Source organism: Cavia porcellus, unplaced genomic scaffold, assembly GCF_034190915.1.
Source record: "Cavia porcellus strain 051 isolate PalLab524CR breed Dunkin Hartley unplaced genomic scaffold, mCavPor4.1 scaffold_19, whole genome shotgun sequence".
In the NCBI taxonomy this organism is placed as follows: domain Eukaryota; kingdom Metazoa; phylum Chordata; class Mammalia; order Rodentia; family Caviidae; genus Cavia; species Cavia porcellus.
Window position 1 is genome coordinate 9,068,692 of NW_026947502.1, and position 26,962 is coordinate 9,095,653.

At 39.7% G+C, this 26,962-nt stretch overlaps 1 protein-coding gene and 1 long non-coding RNA gene across 4 annotated transcripts in view; one reads left to right on the forward strand and one right to left on the reverse strand.

Moving 5' to 3' along the window:
* The first annotated feature begins 3,318 nt into the window (after positions 1-3,318).
* LOC106028409 (uncharacterized) lies at positions 3,319-8,568 on the forward strand. Its single transcript, XR_001202022.2, has 3 exons — positions 3,319-3,471; positions 5,801-5,870; positions 8,300-8,568. It is a non-coding gene; the product is annotated as an uncharacterized LOC106028409 (long non-coding RNA).
* Positions 6,134-26,962, reverse strand: part of Fam114a2 (family with sequence similarity 114 member A2) — a 37,159-nt gene continuing 16,330 nt past the window's right edge. For all 3 annotated transcript variants that reach the window (XM_013156164.3, XM_003473302.5, XM_013156163.3), the window contains exons 9-14: positions 23,373-23,452; positions 16,348-16,470; positions 15,657-15,796; positions 13,717-13,789; positions 10,556-10,609; positions 6,134-8,063 (exon numbers count right to left, since the gene is read on the reverse strand). In XM_013156164.3, the coding sequence (XP_013011618.1) occupies positions 7,929-8,063; positions 10,556-10,609; positions 13,717-13,789; positions 15,657-15,796; positions 16,348-16,470; positions 23,373-23,452 (605 nt within the window). In that variant the 3' untranslated portion in view covers positions 6,134-7,928. The remainder of the gene's footprint in view (positions 8,064-10,555; positions 10,610-13,716; positions 13,790-15,656; positions 15,797-16,347; positions 16,471-23,372; positions 23,453-26,962) is intronic.

The window sequence follows — 26,962 nt, forward strand, 5'->3', positions numbered from 1 at the left end:
ATGCTTTCTAGGACACCCCCCCCCTCCCCTCGAAGTTTGTTATACTCTCTACCTTTCCTGTTTTCAGTCCTGGAACAAAGTGGCGGTGCAAATGTTCTAAAACACCAAAATCATATCTGTGACAAATATTTCCAACCAAAGCTGGGGCTCAACCCCAAATGCTTCTCTTACCCCCATGTCTTTGATGTCCATGTCATCTTTTGGACATGCTTTCCATAAACTCAGGACACATTCTATGCCAGCCTCAAGAATGTCCCTTATTCAGATCCAGTATTGTAACTGCCAGGAAATAATCACTTACACTTTCAAAGATGTCTAGAAAATGGTATCAAAAAGAATGCTAACTAGGAAGTAGAGTTAACAAAATATGTTTAGACTAGGGCGATAGCTCAGCAGAGCAGTACTTGCCTGGCAAATGTGAGGATCTGAGTTCGATTCCAGGTACTCAAAAAAACACCTTTAGGTAACATGTACATAGTATTTGCTTCATTTTTAAAATGTCAGTCATCTGAAAATTTTATGCTCACAAGTCCCATAATCTGAGTACTAAGAATATCCTGAGTTTGAGGGCAAAGACAGGGATGAACAGGTAAAGGATGAGCCTTAGGAGAAGCCCAGTGTTCAATGAAATATCATTTGGCTGCCAAGAGCTCTTCCTGGCTTTCAAATATATAAGTAATCTCACTCTTCACAAAGTGAGTAAGTTGGTGCGGAAGAGATCCAAAGTGAAGGAGATAATCAAGAGTCTAGCAAGGCCAAACTTGCTAGGGTTGCTAAAGGTCAGGATGTCTAGAACAAGTCGTGGTCATGGGCTTATCTCACCCAGCAACCAGACTCCCTTCTTGAACCTGCACGCCAGAAATGTGGAATTCTGTAACCAGGAAACATGAATGCAGATGGGGACGGCAAGGATTGGGACAGTTTCTGGACAGGTATGTTCCAAGGGTTTTCTCCCTTAATACTTTGGCAGAAAGATATTACTGTTAGCTTTTTTACCACATGCACAGTCTCAGGATGGTAATAAGTTAATACTCAGGAACATCTTTTAAAATTTGAGTCCTTTGGGGTCATATTCTTTAAATGTTCTCACTACATTGAAGTGCATATGACGTCACAAGATAAATGAGACAGATATTACTACTTCCACCTTCTAGGTTAGAAAACTGAGGCTCAAGAATTACAGGAAAAAGTCACATTTCCCCACTCTAAAGCCACCATGAGGTCCTAGAGTCACAAAATGAGGACAGCATATCTGAGTAGCAGCATAGCACAAAGCCTTTTAAGCCTGTTTCTTCTCCCATACCATAGTTATAATCATTGCCAGCTATCATGAACAGGGTGATTGCTGTGGTTAGGCACTGTACCAAGGACATATGCACATCATCTCACTCAATCCTGCGAAGCAAGTGCCACGCCATAGAAAACCAAGGTTCAAAGAGACTGAACATGCAGGTCACACAGCCAGGAAGCAGTGGAGCCAGCATGAAATAATGTTCTCCAGCTTGAGTTCACCCTCACCCATTTGCTATGCTGCCTTGCGAGCCAAAATGACTAGGGAAAGGCTTGCCAGCTTCAGATTTTAAATTGGCTACTGCCAGTGAATGAGTCTGGCTATGCTAGAGGGCAACAGGCCCTTACCCCAATCCCATCTGAATGATCACCTCAACCCCAAAGATACTGAAGAGCCAAGAATCACCCAATACGCTCCCCCCAACCCGCTGCCGCCAACCCTAACCCAAGTATCTGAGAGGTACAAGTAACAAAAAGCTTCAGCAACACTCACTTTGGTTTGTTGGTGCTAGTTTGCATCCTCTCCCAGTCTCAGCTGGGGTCTTAGCATTTATTTGCCTTCTACTTTTAGTAAAGCCTATCCTGGTATTCCTTCTAGGGGTTTTTAAAATTTAAATTTATTGGTCAAATGTATTCATAATGACCTCATTTGGTACCAGTTTCTTTTCTAGGTGGCCTCTCAGTGACTTGAATGAACTAAAACACAGCCGTCTTATCTTCTCACTGCCTGTATTTTAGGTAGTCAAGGCAGGCAGACTACAATACACTTCACCCAAAGGACTCTTTAGAGACCCTAACCTCTACTGGAGAAAAGAGGCTCATTTTTCACAATCAATGTATACCAGGAAGCCCTAAGTCCATCTCTTTATAAGTGACAAACTGCTCCATTACCCTCTCTGTATTGGCTGCCTCTATCCCTTGACCTGTCCACATTTATCCTCTACCTTGTGGGGCAAGATTGGCAGTGCTTAAATTATTTCTTAACTGCACCTTGATTCAGCAGGTCAGAATAAGCTAATTGATTCAGCATCCATTCGAGCCATACAGCATGCTAACCTCTTGGCCCAATTTCCTTTTCTGTATGGCTGAGAACTGAGCAACAATTAGGTTCAATTTGCTCCACCACACTGTGTGACCTTAGGTAGTACCTTAACCTGTGCAGATCATGAGTGTCCTCGCCTGTTCACTGAGGTAAGAGTACTTCTGGCTCTGTAAGATTGCTATAAAGATGAGCAAGATAATGTATTTAGCACAGTGATCTTATATATAGTAACTACTCAATTATTCTGGCTATTGTTATGATCTGTGTTTGGCTGTCCCCACAAAGCCTCATGAAGCCATGGAGGTGGATGAATCTAGCGTTTGTGATTGGATTGTTGTCTAGCTGTGGGATTGGCAGTGTGAGTGCTGCACCCGCCCAGAGGCGGGGAGCCAGCATACAATATGGGGGAGAGAAGCAGACCTGCTATTCCCCTTTCGCCCTTTTTTGGTCTTATTGCTTGCATTTGCCATGAACTGCCTCTTAGTCACGCCACCCTGCCTTGGAGACAGCCAAGTATGGGCTGAACCCTCCAAAAACTATAAGCAAAATAAACCTTCCCTTCATTTTGGGTGTCAAGTATTTTGTTTCAGCAATGAAAGAAAAGTAACCAAGACAGCTATTATCATGACATAGGCCAAGGGTGCATGCCTGTAATCCAGCATTCCGGGAGGCTAAAGCCAGCGCTTCACAAATTTGAGTTAAATCTGGGCAATTTAGTGAGACCCTGTCTCAAAAGTTTTTTCAAAATATTTTTAAAAGGGCTGGGGATATAAAAATAAAAGCTCTGGGTTTAATTCTTAGTGCTGCATTAAAAAGTTTTACATATATATATATATATATATATATATATATATATATAGAGAGAGAGAGAGAGAGAGAGAGAGAGAGAGAGAGATTGACAAAGTTTGAAAGTATCCCCCATATAAATCCTGTGAAGTAGAAGCTGAGCCAAAGGCCAAGCCAAAATTAGATCCCAGCTGTCCTGGGTGGCTGTCATACCTCGTTTATACATGGTTTCCATTTAATTTGCAGAGCATATCTCACACTAACACAGGACAGGGCAATTCTGCCAGCACCTCTCCCACTGATTCGGAGCATCTCAATGAAGAATGATGGACCGAAGCCCTCTCAGACCTGAGGTAAGAGTACTTTTGGCTCTATAAGACTGCTGTAAAGATGCCCCTCTCACGCCCCTTCTGCTGCCAAAGTACCTGTTACTGAGAGAGGCAGAGTAGCCTACGTGCCACCATTTCTGCTTCCTAGTGCCTGTGAGAGGGACATTCAAACAGAGGACAGGACCAATGGTCTTTGTTAAATCCTTCCAAGAAGTAGGTTTCCTTGGCCCAAAGTTCTCCACTGTACATTCCCTGCTGGTTACTCAAAACAGAAGTCTTCTGCACCTTTCACCAATTTTTCCCCGCTGACCGGCGACATCTTGTAAAACTAAAGCATAGCTTCCCACTCAGGATACTGATTTTAAGACAACCCACCAATGTCCAGGGTTGTTTTCCTCATGCTCAATTTTGGGGTGTCTGCATGCCTGCACTTAGTCCTACTTGCTTTATTGTATGTATAGTTCCATGTGTCCACTATCAGTCAAGAGCCTCATCACTGTGGGGACCTCTCCAGCTGCCCCTCTACAGCCATGTTTACCTCCATCCCTAACCCCTGACAACTATTAATCTGTTTGCCATCTTTACAGTATTTCCAGTTATTGTTACACACATCAATTACACAGTAGGTAATCTTTTGGGATGAGCTTTTTTCTTACCCGATGTAATTCCTTCAAAACTCACCCAAGTTCTTGCATGTATCCATAGTTTGCCCGTTTTCAGTGATGACAGCAGTCTGTGGTGAGTCACAGATGGTTCAGCCATTCATTCAGCGAGGACATCTGTGTCACCTCCAGTTTGGGACTATCTCAGAGCTGCCACGCACACTCATGTCCTCCTTTTTCCTTTCTGATCACTAATTGATCCAGATGCTCCTTCTCTGCTGAGGTCTTTGCCCTGCTGTGGCAAACATGACTTGTCACCACACCATCATTTCTATGCCGAGTCTAGAGGCTCTCAATAATCCAGCCAGATGCTTCCATACAGATATGATCACTAGACAGCGCCTCTAAGCCTTTCCCCTCAGGGGAATAAAGTGCAGCAAGCGTGAGTCTGGGACCTACATAACTGAGACTCATGCTACAGAAGCAGAACTTGAAAACATCCCTTAGCCTTCTGAATGTCTCATAAATATCATCATAAAAAGGCTAATATTGAAGTTCCTTTACCAATAGCTTATGGTAGCAGTGAAGTGTAATGATTAAAAGCAGGACCTGTGGTACCAAGCTATCTGGATCTTAGTACTGGCCCTACCACTTGTGAGTGTGTCAATTTGGAAAAGTTAGTTAACAGCTCTTCTCAGTGCCTCAGTTTCTCCACTTGTGAGGGGGCACAGTAACAGCATCTCTCAGTTAATAGTACCTTTCTTGTGAGGATTAAATACATATAATTAATCCTGTGATACATGTTCAGAACAGAACAGTGCTCGGTAAACATTAGCTGCTCACATCGTTATGGGCAAGTAGGACTCTACACACTTCACAGATTATTTAATCTGTGAATATGATACAAGTGTCCTGAGACTGAATCTACAGATAACCCAATTGAATTGAAGAGAGTATGTCACTTGCTCATGGTCACAGGGGTACAAAGTGAGAGGCTGACCTTCACTACAAACCTGCCTTTGCTATAAACTGGGGTTGCACTGCCCTGCCTCCCAGAGCAGCTGTGCAGATGACACTGAAGAGCAAATTTAGCATTCAAACTGCTTCATACATATCAGTTCCACTTTTAGCTACTGATGGTTGATGAGTAGATGACTCTCTAGTTCTATATACAGCAGAAATTGGTCCCTTACAATACAGATTGTCAAACAGAAGCAGCAATTTGAGAGTACTGACAGATGCATCTGCAAACAATTGCTATGCTGACCCAACGACAATCATAGCCAGATTCAGGACAATCCCTGTCCTCAGCCACAGCTTACTGCAACATAGGCTGCATCCCCAGCCTTCCTCACAGTGTGCTCCGGCTGCTACACAGAACATTCAGCCAGAGGCACCAGTGTATACTCTTCTAGGCTGGACAGAAGCCTCAGCTTCTGTATTCTGTTCCTCCAGTGCCTGGGACGTTGTAGCCTCTCCACAAATATGCAGAACCCATGGGTGATTTTCATGAAATGAACAGGAGCAAATTAGGAACCATGAAAGCTGACCCTGACACCAGCTATGTGACTTCAGGAAGACATTTTCTGTGAAGCCAAGAGAAGCAATCACATGCACTCCAGAAGACCTTACAGCAGCACACTCTGCTGGTAGCAAAGCACTGCACCATAACTTCTCCTTTTTCATTTACTCCTTTACTTCTTTCCTTTCTCTCTGCTACCTTTCTTTTTCTTCTTTCCTCTTCCTTTCAGCCAGTCATCAAATATTTCCTATCATGTGCTATACATTATGGCAGAAGCTGGAAACACAATGGTGAGCAAGGTAAGTACAGAAGAAAGGTACTAAGTGCTTGTTGATTTACTAAATGTGATACATTCATAAGAATATTACCTTATTATTTGAAACTTCTGTTTCAACAAACAATCTGGTCCTTGCTGTTAGAATTACCCTCAGCGACAAGTGGGAGAGGTAAGAAAGATCCAGTGGTTTAAACACTCGAGTCCTTCAATTCTGACACAAACAGCTGCATTATTGTATGAATGATTCAGATTGAAACAGATTCAGTAAGATTAGCTGGTAGAAGCTCTGTGACAAACCATGTTTATTCCAATTTACAAATGTGCTTTTAAAAGAATCAATCACATTGCTGAATTCATAGTCAGTTAGGAAAATGACTTTCACTTTAGAACTAGTTTAAAGGTATAGCAATGGCCAGTGTGAACAGAAAAAGACAAATATGGGGTTGACCAGCAGAAACAGATGATAGTGTCCCTCCATTTACCAAGGAAGGCCAGTTAGAAACTTAAATAGTGGGAAAGAGCAACACTGATTTACTAGGTTGCAGGGATCACAGTAGGCGTGCTGAGATTTGGCATCAAAGCAAAGTGTGTTGAGAGTACAGTTGGATTCCTTTTTAAAAGTTTCCTGATGAACTGTCTAGGGAAAGAAACAGACATGGAGGAACTCTGGGATTTGGTCAGATAATCCGGCAATGAACAAGGATGGAGTCTGAAGTAAAACACAGAGAAGCGAGGGGACTGCCAGTGACGTGCACTGGGATGTGAGTGGAAATCACACCAAGGGGAGAGTTTTCAAAACTCCTGCTACAAACTCACCAGAGGGCTTGGTGACATATTAACTAAGAGGCTGGTTCTTCTTAGAACTTCATTTCTCAAAGCTTCATTGTTAAGCCTTTCATAAAAATGCAAAACATTAAAGTACAATAACATATTTTAATCTCTGATATTTGTGAAATATCACACTTCAGTGGGTACAGTTTTAAGGAATTTAGAAGATGAGGGGTAGAGCTCACAAAAGTTACCTCAATCACTAAAAGCCACAAAATTGGAAAACTTCTTTAAAAAACAGTAGATACCAAAATAGCTTTTAGTGTTTGAACCGAACAAAACAGCGTAAGAGGACAAAAGTGGTATTTAAAAGCATACTAAATAATACATTAAAACAAAAAGGAATAAGAAAAAAATGTATTTCAGAGGTTAAATTTTGTTAAAATGAACATCATTTCTATGTGTGTATGACTGACTTCAATAATCCTCAAAAGCCCATTAATAAAAGGGCTTCAGAATTCTGCTGGAGTTCATTATTTAAAAATTTATCCTGCATATAGACTTTGCAAAACACGGTAATGAAAAACAACCCAAATAGACTTGGATTATCTGCAAACACAAAACTGCTTCTCTAAATTCAACTTACTGGCCTTGAATCCAGCTGAGTAGGAGCTAGCTACAACCTGAAGCTTGTTTTTCAGGGGTGGGAGAATTATTTGAAGCCAAAGGGCACTTTGCTGTAGGTCATGTGGCTGTGAGTATAATACTCTAGAAAGTTCTCCTTAATGCCAAACATCTTCTGAGAATTAAAGACAGGACTAAATTTCCTAAGTATTTCCAAAACTTTACACAATAAAGGGTAATCATTTCAGAGTTATATATGCTCAGTTTCCTTAAATCCATAGCCTTTATTCTAGAAAGAAGCAAGTATAAGACATTAATAAATCCAACATGTTGTGAATTCTACAATGCCAAATTAGGTTGTTTTTCACTTGCTTAAAAACCAGTTTTATTCATTAGCTGTAAATTATATCCATGACAAAATTATTAGTGTTTTGCAATATATCAAAGACAAATATGTTTGCCTGAGTATCCCACTAGCCTTTGTATAAAGCTATTATTCTTGAACTTTCTACAAATATTTATTTTTGAATAATTCATTAATTATAACAACTGGGAAGGGTAATATTAGGGCCTGAATACTTCAGCCACGTGAAGAAATAGATTTGTACTTTCCACTTGTTCTCCTGCCTGGCTTTTTATGTGGCCACTGCTTGACTCCCATAAATCCCAGGTGAAAACCTTCTGCTCTTCATTGCTGTGCCAAAGGCTTCTGGACTTGCAGTTCATGTGTAGGTGATTCAGTCCTGTTCTCAATGAGAGATAGCTCCAACACAGGTAAGAGAAGCTGAAAGGCATCTTGGATATAGGAAGCACTATTTGATGCCTGCCAGGAGTGAAAAAATAAGAAAAAAATCACAATCCCATAGAAAGAAAATACAATAGAAGGCAACAAAAAAACTGATTAATATTTAAAATCTAACTAAATCTGTATCTTGCCAAGTAGAAACATAGACCTGACTAATGCAATGAAAGAGAAAGACTGTACAAGAGAAGCTGTTCCTTTTAAAATTTTATTCCTTTGAAACTGCCTAGCACTGTAACTGTTTCATGGCTTTGCAGATAACCAGAGATAGATAACCGAACATGCAGGATGCCTGACCGTACCGCTGTACCAAGCTTCACGAACTGATGACCATTAATCCACCCTTGCAGCTGATGATCGCACCCTGCTAGCTCATCGGAAGAACTTCCAGGCTTTCTGTCTCACCCTTGTACCTCCTGCTTGTGCATCCTATAAAAGCCCTAGACCATCAGAGATCAGGGTCTGATATCCTGGGAAGGATCTTGATCAGTGCCTGTCAACATAAATAAATTTGCCTCCAAGTCCAGGGTGTTGTTTCGGTGTTTCTGCTTCGCATTGCATGAGTACACTCTACCATAGGGAAAAGAAGGGTGTAGGCTCTTAAAATAACATAACAGCATCTGTCAGCACTTTTTTCCAACTAGCCCTTCAGAAATGGTAGCTGTTCCTTGGCATCCTGCTCAAATCTGGCATTCAAAACTTATTTATTCCTTAATTTAGTGGGTAGTTTCTGTCACAGCATTGTAACCAATTACTGAAAAAGGCTTCAGAAAACTATGAGTCCTACGCTCATAGGATTTCCAGCTCATTATAGCAGCTCTTCTTCCATGAGCTCAATGCAATCAGTGAACACAAGAAAGCTGCTTACAAACATCAACAAGTAGCACTGCTTTCAAAGGTGAAACAGTATAGACATACTTCCATCAGGTGCAACAGATGTATTTATGAGAAGTGTTACAGGCTCATTATGCCCAGCGTTTGCCATACCTCATTTACATCCAACAATGTCTCGCCTTCGAGGATAACAACAGTTCATTAAGACAAAAATGTATAATCTCAAGGGCAAGAACGTTTCAAATCTGTGAGCACAAATAATCAACTAGATTAACAGGAAACTCATATCAAGTGAAATTATCTTTTCTGGATTTATCAGTGGCTAGTACTGCTATTTAAAATTTGGTGTGGTGTTTGACAACTAATATTACAGCCAAAAGAAACTCCAGAGATCATATAACTAAGTCTCTTAATTTGCAGTTGAAAGTAAGATTACCAGCAAGAGAAAATTCCTGACCTAGAACAATACAGCAATTAGGGGAAGAGCCCAGAACAGGACTGGGTCTTTTGTTTGCAAAGTTCTTTCAAGTCTACCAATTGCCACCTGCTAAATCACCAACTCATATTTTAAAAAAAATGATTTAAATGATCAAAAAAGTCCCCCTGACTACTCAAAGAAAGCTGTGTAGTTACGGAATTAAATGCATTTCCTTAATGGTAATTTAATTTTGTGTTTTGTTTTCTTTCTTGTGACATGGTCTCACTATACAGTTAGGCTGGCCTTAAACTCACTATGTAGTCCAGATTGGCCTCAGACTCATGGTGTTCCTCATGCCTCAGCCTGCTGAGTGCTGGGATTACAGGCATGTGTCACCACACCTGGCCCTCTACTGGTAATATGCAAACAATATGAAATCAGAGAAGCAACAGTCTGGTAGTTGAAACTTTTTTCAACTTATATTTAAAACCTAATCAAATATATCTTATCTCCCTAGACTAACATAAGTATGTTTTAAACATATCATTGAAGTCTATGCTGTCCACACCATTCATTTACAAGACAAAGTTATTAAATCACAGAATTCAGAAACCACCACATAGGCAAGTAACATAACCCATCATGAAATCTTCCCCAGGGGCTTACTCCATTCCTTAAATCTAAAAGAATAAGAAGGATTATGTATACACATATATATTTTTGACAAAATGTGTAATCTCAAGGGCAAGAGAGTATCACAAAAAGTAAGACATTTGGCAAGGAAATGACAAAAAATGTTTTGTTTCCCAACACCTTTCTATATAAACCTTATCCCTTTAGGAAGCAGTGCTTGGCTCTGTAATTTTCACCCCTTCAGGCTTACTGGCTGATATCTTCATTACTGAGAAGTGTCCACTAAGCTGTCAAGGGATACAGACTAACTAATGACAGCCTAGGGTGGCAGTGGTGGCAAACCTAAGGCACACATGCCGCAGTGGCTATTTATATCACTGAAACACTAAACGGTTCGCCATCACTGGCCTAGTGCTCCATTTCACTTTACCCCACAGCTTCTACTTCATGCCTTGAAATTAACAATATACATCAGACATACACTAGACAATATACATCAAATATACACTATTTTGGTCATATCTGTACCAGCATGGCTAAACTACTCTCCTGGGAGGTGAGGAGCCAAAAATTAAAGATTTAAGAGTTAACTAAAAGGGTCAAAGACTTAAAAACAATTGCTACTAACCTCTAGAAATACTGCAGTGATTAATGGGTTGAGGGAATCTGTCTTTTCTTTGACCTAGAATAAAGAGAACAATGTTGTGTCAACAAGAGCATTTTAAAAAATAATTGGTAGAATATAATCACATTGTGAAACACATATAAATACATGCATAGGATGTTGACTGAGAAAGCAAAATGTCTCCTTTGGAATATGAATTTCTTTTAGACCTTTCTGTGTCAATCAAACTGAGAGTATACTGCCTTACGGTTTCTCACTGACTTTTTAAAAATATCTTAATTTTGGAAAAGAGGGTAAAAGAGGTGTGTCTCACCACAAACTGTCTAAAAACTTTAAAACAAAACATACAGATATGAAACAAATGTTCAAAAAAAATCTCAATAGTTTTTATGACAGGTTATCTGGAAAAGCCTCACTTCATGCAAAGACACAGTGCACATTTAATCCTCACATGTGTCAGCACCTTATACTTGATTCACCAGCTTAACGTACCTTTGTGGGACACATTAAAAGATTCTGCCTCATAAGATAAATTTCAAGAAATCCAGTTCTTTTAAAGAAAATATTAAGAGGAAAATAGATGCCTTACAGGATTATCACATACAGGAATAATCTAAACTCAACTTTAAAACATTCAATTTGGACAATGATCTCAAAAAAAATTTAGGACACCACAGTAATTCTGGCCCCACACTTACACTAATACATTTACCATACAGTTATTTTCATTTGCTTGTTATAATGCCTTTGATGTATCCTAATTCATTACTGACTTTTCAATCATCTTTCATAACTCACATATCTTTGGTACATGTTTATAATTACAATTTTTAAAAATCTTAGCTTTAATTACAGCTCTCTTGTTCAATCCCCGGTACTGGGGAAAAAAAAAAATTACAGCTCTCTCATTCACTGGCAACTATAGAATATGAATGTCACCACTGTCTAAGCTACTTTTAAAAACCGTGGTCAAAATATGGTATGTTTATTTTATTAAGATCTGCATTCTCATTAAAGGTCTTACAAGGAAGCACACTGCACACTTCACAAAAACAGAGAATAAAAAAAGTGTCATAAAAATCAGTTAAACAGAGATAAACTGATTCTAAAATTCATATGAAAATGGTCAAATTCCTTTTTAAAAAGGAAAAGAATAAAGATGCAGAACTCACATTTTGCGATTCAAAACTTACTACAAAGCTAGAGTAGTTAATACAAGATGGTACTTTTATAAGAGTACTTGAATATGTGTCAACAGAATATAAACGAGAAGTCAAAAATAAACCATGAAATAATGGTCACCTCATTTTTGAAAAAGGGACTAAAACAATTCAACAGAAGAAAGAAGAGTCTTTTTAATAAAAGGTGCTGGGATAAGCAAATTGAAATAAAGACGGATCCCTCCACATCTCATCATAGACAAAACTTAACACCAAATGGATGGCAGATATAAGAGCTATAAAACTCTTAAAACACAGAACTAAATCACTATGATCATAGTTAGGCAATAATTTGTTAGATACAGTATCAAACACAAGTATAAAAGAGAAAACTGGTAAGCTGAATTTTGTCAAGATTTTAAAGTATTTGTGCAAAGCACACATCAAAAAAGTGAAACTAGCCATGGCTAGAAGAAATTACGTGTGTATCAGGCACCTTGGCTCATGAACTTAATTCTACACATACATGCACTACGTGTGCAGGTTCAACCAGAATCGTGGAACAAATTCTGCACCCAGAGTGGAAAGAATTACAAGTTCCAGGATGCCATTGTATCTGACAAGAAGCTTTCATCCAGAAAAGATAAAGAATTCCTACAATTTACTGATAGACTCCTACAACGGGCTGCCTGGCTACGGTGGCATGTGCCAGTAGTTCATTACTTGGGTGGCTGAGACAATAGCAGTTTGAACCCAGGAATTCAGGGCCAGCCTGGGCCATCACAGTGACACTTTAACTCTAAAACGAAAAAAAAAAAAAAGGGCGAAGGACTTGAACAGACATTCTTCCCATGTTACACAGATGGCCAACAAGTAGACGAAAATGCATTCAGTGGTACTAGCCACAAGAGAACACAAATCAAAGCCACAATGATGTACCACTTTTTATATGATAAAATGGCTAAAATTAAAAACACAGATAACAAAACATATTAATGAGAGTGTGGAGAACTGGAACCCTCATACACTGCTTGTGAAAATGTAAAATCAAGCAGCCACTTAGGAAAGCAATTTGGCAGTAACTAGAAGAAGTATACTACCTATATGCCCCCAGAAAACTCACTCTTAACAAGCTACACAAGAAAAATGGGTTTTTACACAAAAACTCATACAGTGGTACCTTAGTGGATGAACTTAATTTGTTCTATGATTTTGGAAAGAATGGCCACATTCGTGTTTGTGTGGGAAAGGCGGCCACAGTCCTGTCTGTCACCCAGTGCAGAGTTTGCAAATAAAACCAAAATTTTGCCAAATGCTTCTGTTTGTGAACCAGTTTGCAAACATTAGCACTCAAGAACCAAGATGCCACTGTATGTGCATGTTCACACCATTATTCATTTTAGTTAGAAAGGAGAGACAGTCTAAATGTCTATCAACTGAAGGACAGATACATGAAAGTGTGGCACACAGCTATAAAATGGAGGACTATTCAGCAACAAAATAGAGTACTAACACATGGTAAAACATGAATGAACCTCAAAGCATATCATATTAACCCTTGTCCTAATGTGAAACTAGCAAAAAGGGAGGGGGGTGCACAAGGAGGTTAATGATCAAAGAAATACTATGTACATGTAAAAACCTGCATAACTGATTTTAAAAAGAATGAAAAAATCGATATTGCTAAGTGAATGAATGAAACCTGACACAAAATACCATATATTCTGTTGTCTCGTTTATATCAATGTCTAGAACAGCCATTTCATTAAATTAAAAAAAAATCATTTTTTCCTGGGATCAAGGGAACGTGAAGAAGGAAATAGCGTGAGTGCCAATGTATGAGAAGGAGACGATGAAAATGTGCTTGTCTGTAGACACCCTAAATACAGTAGTGTTGAGCTGTACACCTGATACTAGTAACTCCCATGGTATGTAAGTTACAGATCACTAAAGCTGTGTTCAAAGCCAAAACAAGACACGTTCCACAAGAAGCACTATTCTTACCCCAACAGTCGTCAAGGAGGTAGTGAACTCTCTAGACAGAAAGGACAACTCCTTACACAACACAACGGTCACCCTGGAAAAGAAGGGAGGAAAGTCAGGAGTGTTTTTTCCCTTTTTCTCTTTCTTTTTAAAAAGTAAGCCATACTTAACAACTGTCTTAAAAAACAAATCACTGCTGGTGACAAACATAAAAGCAGAAAGCTTTCAAACATGAATACTTATATCAGCAAGCTAATGAATTTAGAGATCCAGCTGAGCGGGTTTTCACGTCACAGGAAGAAGTTCAAGCCTCAAGAAAACATTTTTTCTAAATAATTTCAGAGCAAAATGAAGGTGAGATGGTAGGAAACAGAGAGGTAGACTCTGGAGATGGGGAGGGAACTTGGGACTGGGGCAGGCAGTGGGAAGGATCAAAGATGACCAAGACAGGCTGGGGCTATAGCTCAGTGGCATAGCATTTGCCTGGTAAGTGCAAGGACATAAGTTCGATTCCAGTACCAAAAAAGAAAAGAAAAAGACACTTTATCAAAGAAATGTGATTATTATGTATCGCGAGCAATATTAATAAAACATTTTCCTACAAAATCCTGTGGAAAGTATTATCCTTTCAAGCTAAATGAAAGGATACACTTAAAATGCATTTTAAGGACACAGTACTTAAAAAGCCCAACATTCTGCTTGGAAACATAGTTAAAATAAATATGTATTCATTTATTCATTCACTCAGTAAACACTTAAGGGAAATCCTTTATGTGCCAGGCACTGTGCTGAGCACTGGAAATATATAAACAAGCAATGTCTTTCTTCATGAAGTGTAACTTAAACACTAAGGGGGGCGCTGTGTACAAGTACGATACACACACACACACACACACACACACAAGCACACATACATATACACATACAAACACACATATTTATCTATAAATGCGTGTGGGTGCCAGCTGGTGACACGAGCTTAGAAAATAGAGGACTAAATGACGCTGGGAGGTGCTATTTCACAGCACTTGGAGGAGTGGCATGTGAATGAAGACCCAAATTCAGTAAGGAAATGAGGTGGCCTGGGAGAGCATCCCAAGTGCAGGCCATGGCTCCTCTGGGTGCGTCTCTCGGCCTTGAAGTGTTAAACACAACAAACACACTGTGCCCATCGTGGGTGGCCAGCGAGGAGCTGTAGGGCATCGATGGCTCCTCCCAACTCTAGCGCACCAGACACTCTTTTTCCAAGGAAAGGTCTCTTAAATCAGGAGGTCTAATTAGAAACTACTGGGGTTTTTGTCTCTCTTGTGATTATTTAAATTCTACGGGTTTTGAATATTTTTGCTCAAAATCAGCAATACTATTAGAAAAAAGAATGTGTGTGTGACTTATACCTGTCTCTAAATTCTGAGCAGACCACTTAACTTTTCTGAGTCTGTTTCCTATCTTTTAAATATGCACTAATCACAGTTGGGGTTTGTAAAATTAGAAATAACACACAAAAATTATTTAGCATGATCCTTGGCAAATAATTACCATTCAGTAAGCTAGTAATTATTACTAAGAAATGAGATTCTTAAAACTATTTTCTGTGTTCACTTAGGGCAAATTCTACTCCTATGAAGAGTAACAAACTGGCAGGGCATGGTGTCGCACATCTGTAAACCCAGCACTCAGTAGGATGAGGCAGGAAGACTGCTGTCGGTTCAAGACCACCCTGGCCTACAAAGTGAGCTCAGGGCCAACCTGAACTTCACAGTGTAACCCTATCTCAAAAGACTAAAAAAAACAAAAAAGAACTGCAATCTGTTAAGAAATGGCTTTCAGAGCACAAGTCAGTTAATTAAAAACCCCAAATTTACAATGGAGATTTACAACAGTGCCATAAGAAGGGAAAAATTGTGCCCCAAATAAACAAACCTCTAATGTGAACAGCTACGGTTACACAACATTACACTTACTGGGAAAGAGTCTGGCTCCTTTCTATGGCTGTCACGTTCTGCCTCTGGCCATGGAGGACCAATGCTGCTGTCTTGTGAAACAGTTCAATGGAGCAGGCAGTCAATTCTGCCAGGCTCCGGATTGCAAATGCATGGATATCCTGGATGTGAAAACCAAACAAAACATGATAAAACGAAATATTAGGGTCTTCTTAATATATGTGGAAATGCCTTGCTCCTCTCATACTGCAAAATTCAGTATTCTGAAAATAGTGGAGACTAATAAAGAATGGTCAATAAATATTCTCTTCTTCCATAGCAGCAATGTAATTTTACAGATGGGCTGTTCACCACAAAAACAGGTGTTCCCCAATCTTTAAGTGTGACTGTAGCCAAAAGCTTTAAATAAAAAGTGTGGTGGCAGCTTCAGGGAGCCTTCCTCATACATAGCACTCAAGCATCTTTTTTTTCTTTATTCCTGTTTTACAGTTTGGAGTTAGATGCTGCACTCTTGGATCACAAGGTTCAAATTATGAATAGCAGTGAAACAAAATAAAAGGTCACTGGGTTCTCCACTGCAATATTCAATCGCAAAGCTGTGAAAGAGAGGGAGTGGAGGGGAAAGCAGGGGAGAGAGAGCACGAGGGCAAAAGGTGAAGGAGAAAAAGAACGGGAGGAAGAGGAATTGGTGGGCGTTAGCTGCTCTGCTTACCTCTATTGAGTTTTTAGAGACTTCCTCCGTATTTCCTCCCTCCAACTGTTTTTCTTCTTCTTTATTCTCTGCCAATGTCTTTGCCGGCACTGCCTTGATCCATTCATAAGCAGTATTTCTCGCCTAAATGTAGAAAGATTATTGAGTGCCAACGACTGAATTCAGCTCACCAAGATTACTGCACAGGGTTTCTGTGCATGCACCGACCAAGCTAGCACCTCGGCAGCTGGTGCTCTTGTTCTCACCGCGACAGGCCACTTAACGTGGTAGTCCTTATCTTACTAGGTAAGAACTCTTGACAACACTTACTGCAACCCACTCATTCCCTTTTGAACATTTTTAAGGCTCTGGCTTTTTTAAACATCTGGGGCAGAGGTTCCACATGCTACAAATTCAAGATATGTTTACTTGTGTATGTGCCTATGAAACTGCAAACCTATCAAGACACAGCACATTTCACCAGCCTCTGAAAGTCCCCTCATGAGTTCCACCCTACTCAGTCCTGCTCAAATCATGTCCTCCTCCTGTCCAAAGAACGCCTTCTGTTTACTACAAAATCAACATGCATACGAATGGAATAGTATCATTGTGTGTCTGGCGACTTAGTGCCCAAAAATGTCAGCTCTGTTTATCCACACCGCTGCTCTATCAGTTGCTCACTCCTCCTCATTGCTGTGCAGTGTGTCATGTTCCACACACACCACAATTTACCTATTTTCCTGATAATGCATCTTTGGGTTGTTTCTGGTTTTGGTGATGTTTATATGGCCATTATATGTGTCTCCATCAAAATTCATAATTATTTTCCTTTTTGATTTTATGAAAAAATAAAAGTTCATAGCAAAATAAAGAAAAATAATAGTTAACACTCTGGGTATCATGATCTTCCAAGTAGGTGGTCAGAGACAAATCTCTCACAGTGTTAATCATATGTGGCCAGTCTCTAAACCCTGTGCTGTCTGGAGTTCCTGCCTTTATTCTTTACACGTGTCAACCTACTCCCTCTCCTTGGATGGAACACCTCCATCCAACCCACTGCAGTGGTTTTTAACTATCCCTGACCTGCTGCTGACTTGTAGATCCTTATTTCCAACCCTTACCTCTCCTGAAACAATGAATTCCAAATGTCTGCAGCATACATGAACCAGATATCCTGCAGGCATCTCACACTCAACATGGAAAACGTTTGAAATGTCTCTGCTTTCTACCTCCAAATTATTCATCCTCTAATTACCTCAAGCTTACCTCGGTGACCTGAACTGAAACATAAGAAACATTTTAGGTACTTTTCCTCCTCCAATTAATCACCAAGTTGGCCTGATTTTACATAAATATTTCTTCAATCTCCCTCCCCATCCCACCCCAGCAACCTTTCTCCTCTCTACTACCATCATTGAGTCCAAAGCAGATCTGATTTGTTCTCCCTGCTTGTGCTCTAGCTCATCATAAATTTATTTTCTTATGGTTACAGCGCTACCAATGATCTGCTCAAAGCTCAGAGCTAACCATTCCTCTTCCCACCGACAGTTCCTCATCAACTAGACGATGCTCCTTCACATAATCTAACAAGACCCCATGACTTACACCCTTACAATTTCTTCAACCTCATCTTCTAACACTTTCTGCTTTATGGTCTGCTAATAATGACCCATTTATCTGTGCCTATTCTTTCTACCCTCCACCTACATGCTGTCTCCTTCAGGTAACTTTCAAAGGCCTTCCAGGAGAGTGAGAATATGAACAACCCTTCTATGAATTTCTAAAGTTTTCTAACTTTAGTGCTAACCAGAATACACTTAAATTAACCATACTAGACTCTAACTAGACTAGATATTATAAGACAGCTGTCAAGTGTCTTATTTGGCTTTGCAACCAGTGCCTGGTATACTATGAAAGATCCTCTACTGTTTTTTATTAGACTGTGTCCCTATCTCCTCTCTTTCTGCAGCAAGTTCTAGATTCTTCTCAGTTTATGTGGTATGGATAGAAGTATTTACATCCCAAAGCTCCAACAGTTGTCAAGTGATTCAGATCTAGCTACTAATACTATTAATACCCTGTCTGCACAAGGATTATTTCATTAGTTCATGAATAAAAATGTGACCAGGTCAGGTCAATGGGCCTCTACAACATTAGGTAAAACTACTGGAAAAGGAAAGACCTCTTTCTGCTGGAGTTACTCAATGGGAAAATAAAAAATCAACCTAAAATTGCCAGTGGTCATCTTACCATCATGTGGGAAATGTTCCTTAAGAATGAAGCCAAAACAAAAAATAGAGCCAAGGGACAGAGAGGGACAAATTCCTAGATACAGTTATGCCAAAAACCAGTCCTGCCCCTTGATTTTCTAGTTTCTTTGGCTATGGAATTCTCCTCTTTTCCTAGGCCAGTTTGTTCCCAATTTTGGTCATGAGCGATTAAGAGAGTCCTGGCTTCTCTGGAAATGCTTACTGCCATTAAATAAAGGCGTCTACTTGATTAACTTCATATAGACAGAATACTGTATAGTCAGGGCTCTAACCAGGAATTGTAACCTGGCATTGAGAGTTATACCAACTCAGAGGATCACAGTGTGGATATGGCACTGGAGTCGTCTTTAAGGACCCTCAGTAAGGCTGCAGCCAAGGCTAAAATATTAATGAGCTAAGTAGAAGCTAAGTACCTAGGCATTCATTTCACATAAAGTCCTTTCCCCCACAGGGGATCAGACAATACACATCAGAAATAATCTGGTTCTAATCTAAACCTTCCCATTACTTAAGCATTTACATGTCAAGTTCAAAAAGACTCACAAGCAAGGAAAGTCAAAGTGTGTTGGGCAAACTGTGGTATCCAGCAAGACCAGAGCATAGAATACAGACACTCATTCATTCATGTATTACAGGTTTGTACTATATACTATGCTGCATACCAAGGATTTAGGGATGAATGATATAAAGTAAGAGGCTGCTCCTCTTTATTCTTGTGGGAAATGCCAATAATGAGCAAGGAAATAAACACCTGCATGAAAAAATTAAAAAGGAGTAACAGAATAGAGAACTGGACCCATGGAGGGTGGCTCAAGTTTGGGGGATCAGGAAGGTCTCGTAGGAATAAAAGTTTGAGCTGAACTCTAAGAATAACACAGAACTGGGCACACAAACATTAAGACAAAGACAGCAGACCTGTAGACAATTCAGCTTAGCATAGTTCAAGAAAAAGAAAAGGCCAGTATGAGAAGAGTAAGAAGCACAGAGGAACATAAGAGGAGAGAAGGTTGGACTGGTGAGTTTTACAGAGAAAAATAGTGACAGATTCAGTTAGAATCATATCAAGTGACAAGAGTCCAAGCAGTATGTAAAATGCTTTGCAATTTCTTCATAGAAACAAAATGAGAAAAAATTGGAGATTAATGTATACAGAATTTAAAGGAAAATAGCAAGAAGGCCACACACAAAAAAAATTAATATACTTGAAGGAGATTTGTAGTAGGCACAGCACATACCTGAAGCGGCTTGCTTTGTAATAATACACTGAGTGAAGTCATCATGAACTGCTGTGCCGACTCAGGTAATTCTTTTTCAAATCCGTTAATCCTACCTACTGCCTGATTTCAGTTCTGAAACTTTCCACTGATAAGGTCTGATTTAAGAATTTTAAAACATTTTAAGCTTAGCTTTTCTAGCAACTAATTTTTTCCATCTCAAACAGTAAGGACTGAAGAAGGAATTGGATTTACCCAAGGTCATATCCCATATGTCAGAATTAGAATCAGAACTAAACTCCTGGGCTCCTACTTCAATACTCTGTTATCTACATCATACTTATAATCAGGCCTTGATCTTTAACTATTCTACACCGTAAGTCTCAATGTCCCAAAATTAAACAATCTGAAGACTGCTTTCAGAGAATGGCTAGAACTATAAGCGAGATAAACAAGACGGTGCCATTTTTAAAACATTTATTAATGTAATTTCCTTGAGCACAGAAGCTATGTCTTTCTCACTATTATTTCCCTAGCACTTAGCAAATTATCTAGCATAATAAGGATTACTAAACATATGTTTATTAAATATCAGAATGGATCAGGCCACCTCCTGAGGGTCATTAACAGCCAGCATTTATATTTATTTACAATGAGCCAGGCACTCTGTAAAAGTTTTGTGTATACTAAGGCATTTAATCCTCATAGAAACTCCACATTACTCCCACCTCACAGATAGAGGAACTAATGCAAGGAGAGGTTAGCGACTTGTCCAAGGTCACACAGAAAATGAGAAGCAGTAGAGCTGGGTTTTACCAATCAATTAAGTATAGATCTTGACTTTAAAAAATTTAAGGTTTCGGTTGAGAGGTAAGACACCACATTTTTAAAAACTGATGCATTTATAACAACATGTAAGTAAAAGTTACAGTGAATAAAAAAGAATGCTAAGAAAAGTATACAACATGTTAAATTTTGCATAAGAAGAAGATAGGACAATGCATCTGCTTATCTTTATAAAAGGAAATGCAAGAAGCACAAGCCCAGAAAACACAGAAGTATAACACCTAAAAGAGAAGAATGAAGAAGGAAAAGAGGAGGGAATGACACCTCAGTATATCTTTTTGTACAATTCTGACTTTTGGAAGTATGTTCCTAGTGTATATATTCAAAAATTAACATGGGAGATAGCAAATAAAACAAATTCTTTTTTTGGCTGATTTTCAAGTAATATGGACAAAGCAATGAAACAATTTCAGATGCATTTTATGACTAAAGAAATGAGTTACTATTAAGAGGTAAGATTCTTGCTGCAGAAAGGAGAAACAAATGTGTAATGAGTAAATGCAATGAAAAACTCTATACAAATGAAGTAAAGGTGGAGGTACCAGTCTGAACTCCTGATTTCTAGAATGTGTACATATGCACATGCAAGCGTATTTGTCTATATATACACATGGCACGTGTGTGAATACACATGCATATACATATACAAATGCATGAACCTAAGTATTATTTCTTTGTTTTGCTGACTAGGCCTACGAGCAAACACACTCCACTAGCCCCCTGGTCTTGATCTGTAATACTAAAATGAAATTACGGTTTCTTAAAGAAATAGCCAGTTCCAGGGCTGGGACACAGAAGGTACAAGATGAATACAAAGTAGTACTCCCAAATGGTGGAGACACATCATAAAGGAGCAGCCTGAAGGATAATCTGAATATCAAAATAATCAAAGACAGTGATAAATTGGAAACCATGGAGGGAAAAGCAGAAATCCACACCAGTAATAAACAAATAAAGAACAAAAAGAGGAGTGAGCTCTTGACTACAGTAGAACACTGGCAGCAACTAGTAAAAGGGCAGAGAAGTGCTCAGGCTTGAAAAAAATCATTTTGCAGTCTTCACAGTAAAGATTGGTGCAACCAGAATCATGAATAGAAGCTAAATTTAGGAGGAAAATTATGATGAGTCTGTCAGTCTTAAAGCCTCCACAAAAAGCTACTAGTAGCAAATAAAAAGGAACTGAAACTCTACTGAGAGAAATCACAGAACACATCACTATTAAGGAACAGGTAGACATCCAGTGCCTGTAGACAGGACAGGCTGTCATCTATGGATCATTCAGGCCAAGGGATACATGGCAGCAGGGGGAGGGGGCTTCTCAAAAACATCAGTGCCATAAAATAAAAGCTATTCTAGATTTTTTTAAAAAACCTAAAAGTACAGGATAACTAAATCCAATTTATGGCTCCACTGTTACAAGGAAAAAACTTGATAGGAAAAGCATCATCATCAAGTCAGTTGGAAAAACTGGAAAATGGACACAGATTAGCCAAAAGTATTCTAAAAAAATAAAAGTATGGTACTAACACTAAACTTACTGAACTATCCTGTGGTTATATAAAAGACATCCATATCCTTGGGAGACGCTGAAATATTTAAAAGTACAGTAATATAATGCTCACAACCTACTCTCAAAAGACTACGTGTGGGTATTTGCGCACACAGAAAGAAAGAACACACGTGCAAGCACAAGTGCTTAAGCGAATGAAGCAATACGGTGACTCTGCATACAAGGCACGTGAATGTGGTTTGCACTATTTATGTAACTTCCAAAGTTGATATTACTTCCAAAACAAAACCCAAGATTAAAACAAGATCGAAAGTACTTATAATGAAGGGCTACAATTCAGTGAGGGAGAAGAGCTGCTGAGGAACGGTCAGAAAAGTTTTTCTTGGAGAATACAGTATTTTCATAGGGCACAAGAGACTGGGAAGAAGTACAAAGCAGCATATTCGATACCCTGGGGTATGGAAGAGAAGTTACTGCACTGTCTGCACGCTAGCTACCAGCTCTCTCTGGCTAGGAAGCAGTGTGTGCTGCTGCTAATTTGAAATATTTCCCAAGGTTGAGAGAGGTGGGTAGAGGAAGGAAGCAATCCACAACCCAGTGAATAATGTTCCATGAGCCAGCAATGGTACAAATGCTAGGTAAGCACTGCTATGGAATCTGGCCCTCCATACCACTCTGAACTTCGGCAGAAGTCTCTCTATGTTCTAGATGTAAGAATACAGTTCGGCAGTGATCAGTAAAGACCACAGCTTGGGCCCTGCGGCTCTCCCATTTCCACATGCTAGCTGGTAACTATCTGAGTCACCAGGCGCTGGAAAATGACAGCCTCCGTCCAGCACTGTGTGGACAGAGGCCACATCTAATCATCTCTGCATCATTCATAGCCCTAAGATCCGTGAGGAAATGCCAACTTGAAACGACCAAATGGCTTAAATTAAGCTTCCAGACAAGCACAGCATCCCAAATGAAAATAAGTGAGGATGGAAGAGACATGGCTTTGGCAAGGGACTGGGTAGTAGATATGGGTTCAGCGCACTAACGTGGGAGCAGGAGGCAGGCAGATGGTGTAGAACCCTGTTCTGGGTATACTGAGTATGTGTCACTGACTCTGGTGACACTCCTTTCAGAAAATTATACTCTTATGCTCTGTATCTACTAAATTCCTATAAATAAAATAATGAAAATCACCACGAGGTGGTAACTTACCCTGGTAAGTTTCTCTGGTTTGGTAGAGACGTGCAGCTGGGAAAACAGCTCTGTTACCTCTTTGGTAAAATCTTCATCTCCTAAAAAACCAAGTCCCATGTAAACACTCCAGAAAGACTGCTGAGGATCATGAGGAAGGTGAGGAGGATGCAAAATGTAGCAGCAGCAGTATTAATAACAAAAATAGCAACGGTGCAGCACCAACAACTGACATGAGCACAGTCCTTTAGTGCTTACAGAATCCTTTTATGTATATTGTATCAGAATCCCTTTGATGGGCTTGTAAGAGAAGTATCATCACCCCATTTTAGAGATGAAGAACAAGAGCTTGAAGAGATTAAGCAATTTCCCTAAGATCACAAGAAAACAGGAGGCGTTCAACCTTGGTCCTCCTGCTCCCAGGGCTCTGCATTACATCCAAGGTGAATGGAGAAAATGGAGAAGTAATGAAGACAGAGAACCAAGCAGGGACAGTGCATGTGCTTCCAAGGAAGCAGAAGTTAAATCGGGATATGAAAGAAGAGCTTCACACGCAAAGACGAAGTGCAAAGATTCAGGGGTGTAAGGAAGCACCACAAAAAGTCTGCTATGTTGAGAGTGTCTAGCACAAGAAAGGGAGCAAGAAAGCTGAGTGGGATCCAGATAATAAAGGGCCGTATAAACCACAGCTTACAGCAGGGAGTGAGGAACCACTGAATGATTTTTAAGCAAAGACAGATGTGATCAAATTATAAAAAGATCACTTTGGCTACTGAGTGGGAAATGGATGAGATGACAAATAAAAAGAGAGGGATCCATGATTTATGTAAGAGATAATGATGAATCAAGAAGAAAAAAGGGAAAGAGAATTCAGGATGCTGGAAGGACAGTCATAAGGAAGTATTGGAGTCACCCTGGTTAAGAGATGGCAGGTAATACAGAACACCCACACATGAGAAACATAGGCAAATGAGTGAATCAAAGTCACAAACAATTAACACACCTAAATAAATGGCAGGAAATGCTCTTTTCCTCTCTACATGTCTAAATGCTATTGTTCCTCCTGTCCAAGACTCAGCCAGGGCTTCTCTGCAATGCAGAACAGAACTCATGTACACAAGAACCTTCTAGTACTTACAATCTAGATGTGTATTTCTAGTCCATGACTTGCAAGGGCAAATTACTAGTGCTGCATATCTAGCACTTGCCCCTAAGATCTCCAGGGGAAAAAAATCTTAGCCCTTCTCCTTCCACCCACTATAATTCTGCCCCTCTCTCTTAAGGCCAGGAAATAAAATAATTTAGTAATCTCATGCATAACTTGGTTTGAGAAAAGCTGACCTCACAGATACAACTCTGCCCTTTACAACTCATCTAACCACCTCCTAATGGTACCTTACTAGTAAAATCTAAAACCTGACTTTCACATGGGCATTTTGTTTTCCCAACTAAACTCCAAATTATTTTGGTTCAAAGAATAAATCTGACTCATAGTGGGATACATGTACCTCAGAGAGTTCCCAAATGCCATGGCATGCAGGAAAAAAGGGGCGACTGTCACATTTAGAGATGTTTATCTCATTCAATTAAAAACTTGTGCTTTCAGGCATATTTTAATGTAAAAAATACATTATGTTATCAATATTTAATGTATAAACATTCAAACATACAAACATTATGTCTAAGTGCTCAATAAACTGCTACTGATACAAGTTGTGGTAAAAAATGTTCAGAGGTCACTGCTATGTACGTTTCACAGCACCGAGTACAAAAAGTAGTTGCTGCACTAAGTAAGAGTGAGACACAAGAGGAAGAGCTTGTGGTTCAGAGGGATGTGGAAAGAGGCTGCAGTCTCCCTGAGCAGCATAAGTCCTTTTTAGGGGCCAAGAGACCAGGCATTAGAGAGAGGTGTAAGCGCTAAGGACACTGATCTGACGGTGAATGAAGACAACCAACTTCACCTAAACCAGGGTCTATGGGGTTCGCTCTGCTACCTTTTTTTTTTCTTTTAACAGCATCACCAAAGTCACTGCTCATTCTCAACCACAATCACTGAATAGGACAGACAGGGCTGGGGCAGGTCTGGGTGGGGTGGGGATAACACACTGGAATTCCCTGTGTTTTCAGAGTCCTCATCTCTGGCCCACAGGTAAGAGAAAAACTATCACAAAGACAAACTCATCTGTTAGAAAAGGACCTTAGGGTTCTCTGACAGCTATTTAAAGCCTGGGATTTCTGACTACTATACAAAGCTATTTGTTGACTAAATGAAACAAATACTGTTAATGGTACCATGTACAAATAAGCTAATGAGTAACTGGGAATTGTCATAACAAAGCTTTTTTAGGAACAATGGAGAAACTTGAGCAAATTAAACTGAAATGATACGTTTTCTGCTAAACAGACTTTTAAAATGCAGAATTTTAAATCTATTTATTTGTATCTTCCTAATAGTGAAAATAATAAAATTTGCTGGTGCTTGTTATGTGCCACATACTAAATATCTCATTCAGTCCTTTTAATAACCTGGGAAGAATCAAATCATCTTGTATGAGAAAACAGAAGCTCAGTGTTAAGTGATTTCTCAAGGTAACACAGCTTCATAAGTGGCAGATCTTCATTTTGAACTTGTCTGTAACCCCAAAACCTATCTTTTATTTATTTTTTTCAACCATGCTAAACTGTGTTTCATGACAGCCTCAAAAAACATTCAAACCCTTTCTCCTTTTTTGAGACAGGGTCTGTGGTATATTAATGGTCAACCTATAACACTCGGCTGAACTGAATCAGCATGGTGCTGGGTGTTGAAGGCCCTCCTGAGGATTGCTGCATAAAAGCAGAACAGGAGGGACAGTGATGTGCTGTCGATTCTCCTGGAGAAGCCTGTCACACCGATTTCCTGACATGAACTCAGCTGTTCCCACTGTTGAAGGAGCTCAGATCCTCATTGTTGCAGCGGTGGCTGCAGTTCTCCTCTGAGAAGTCCTGGCCCTTACACTAAGTATTATTTCCTGAAACCAGTGCAGAACTCACTACCTGGTGGCACAGATCCTACACTCAGCTGCCAGACTTTCTAGTTTCAACCACTGACCTTAGGGTCTTCCCTGTGCAGATCCTTGACACAGACTTGCAAGAGACATTGGTGTGGGCTCTAGGCCTCCAGTTAGACTTGTGGAGGACACTGCCATGGGCTCTAGATCTTCAGTTGGACTCCTGTAGACACTGCCATAGGATCTAGGCCCTCAGTTAAGATTCTCTGGGTCTCTAATGTGTGGACAGATCCCTTGCATTCTTCTGTATTTGACTCTTTGGTTGAATATTATTAAAATAATCCTGTAAATTATGTGCCCTCTTAAATCTATTCTCTTACAAATCATAACTACAACAAAACTTGGCGCCAGAAGTGAGGCACTGATGCAACTATACCTGACCATGAATGCTTCACGAGCATTTGGAAATACCTTCTGGAAAGAGTTTGGAATGATTGAGATGAAAGATGAAAATGGAGTTAGAATGCCTTTGGGTGTTTGTATGGGAGATTCTGGTCAGAGCTCAGAAGACCAGAAGGCTGAGCGAAACCCTGCCAATAAAGACCAGGTTCAGGAGGTTTT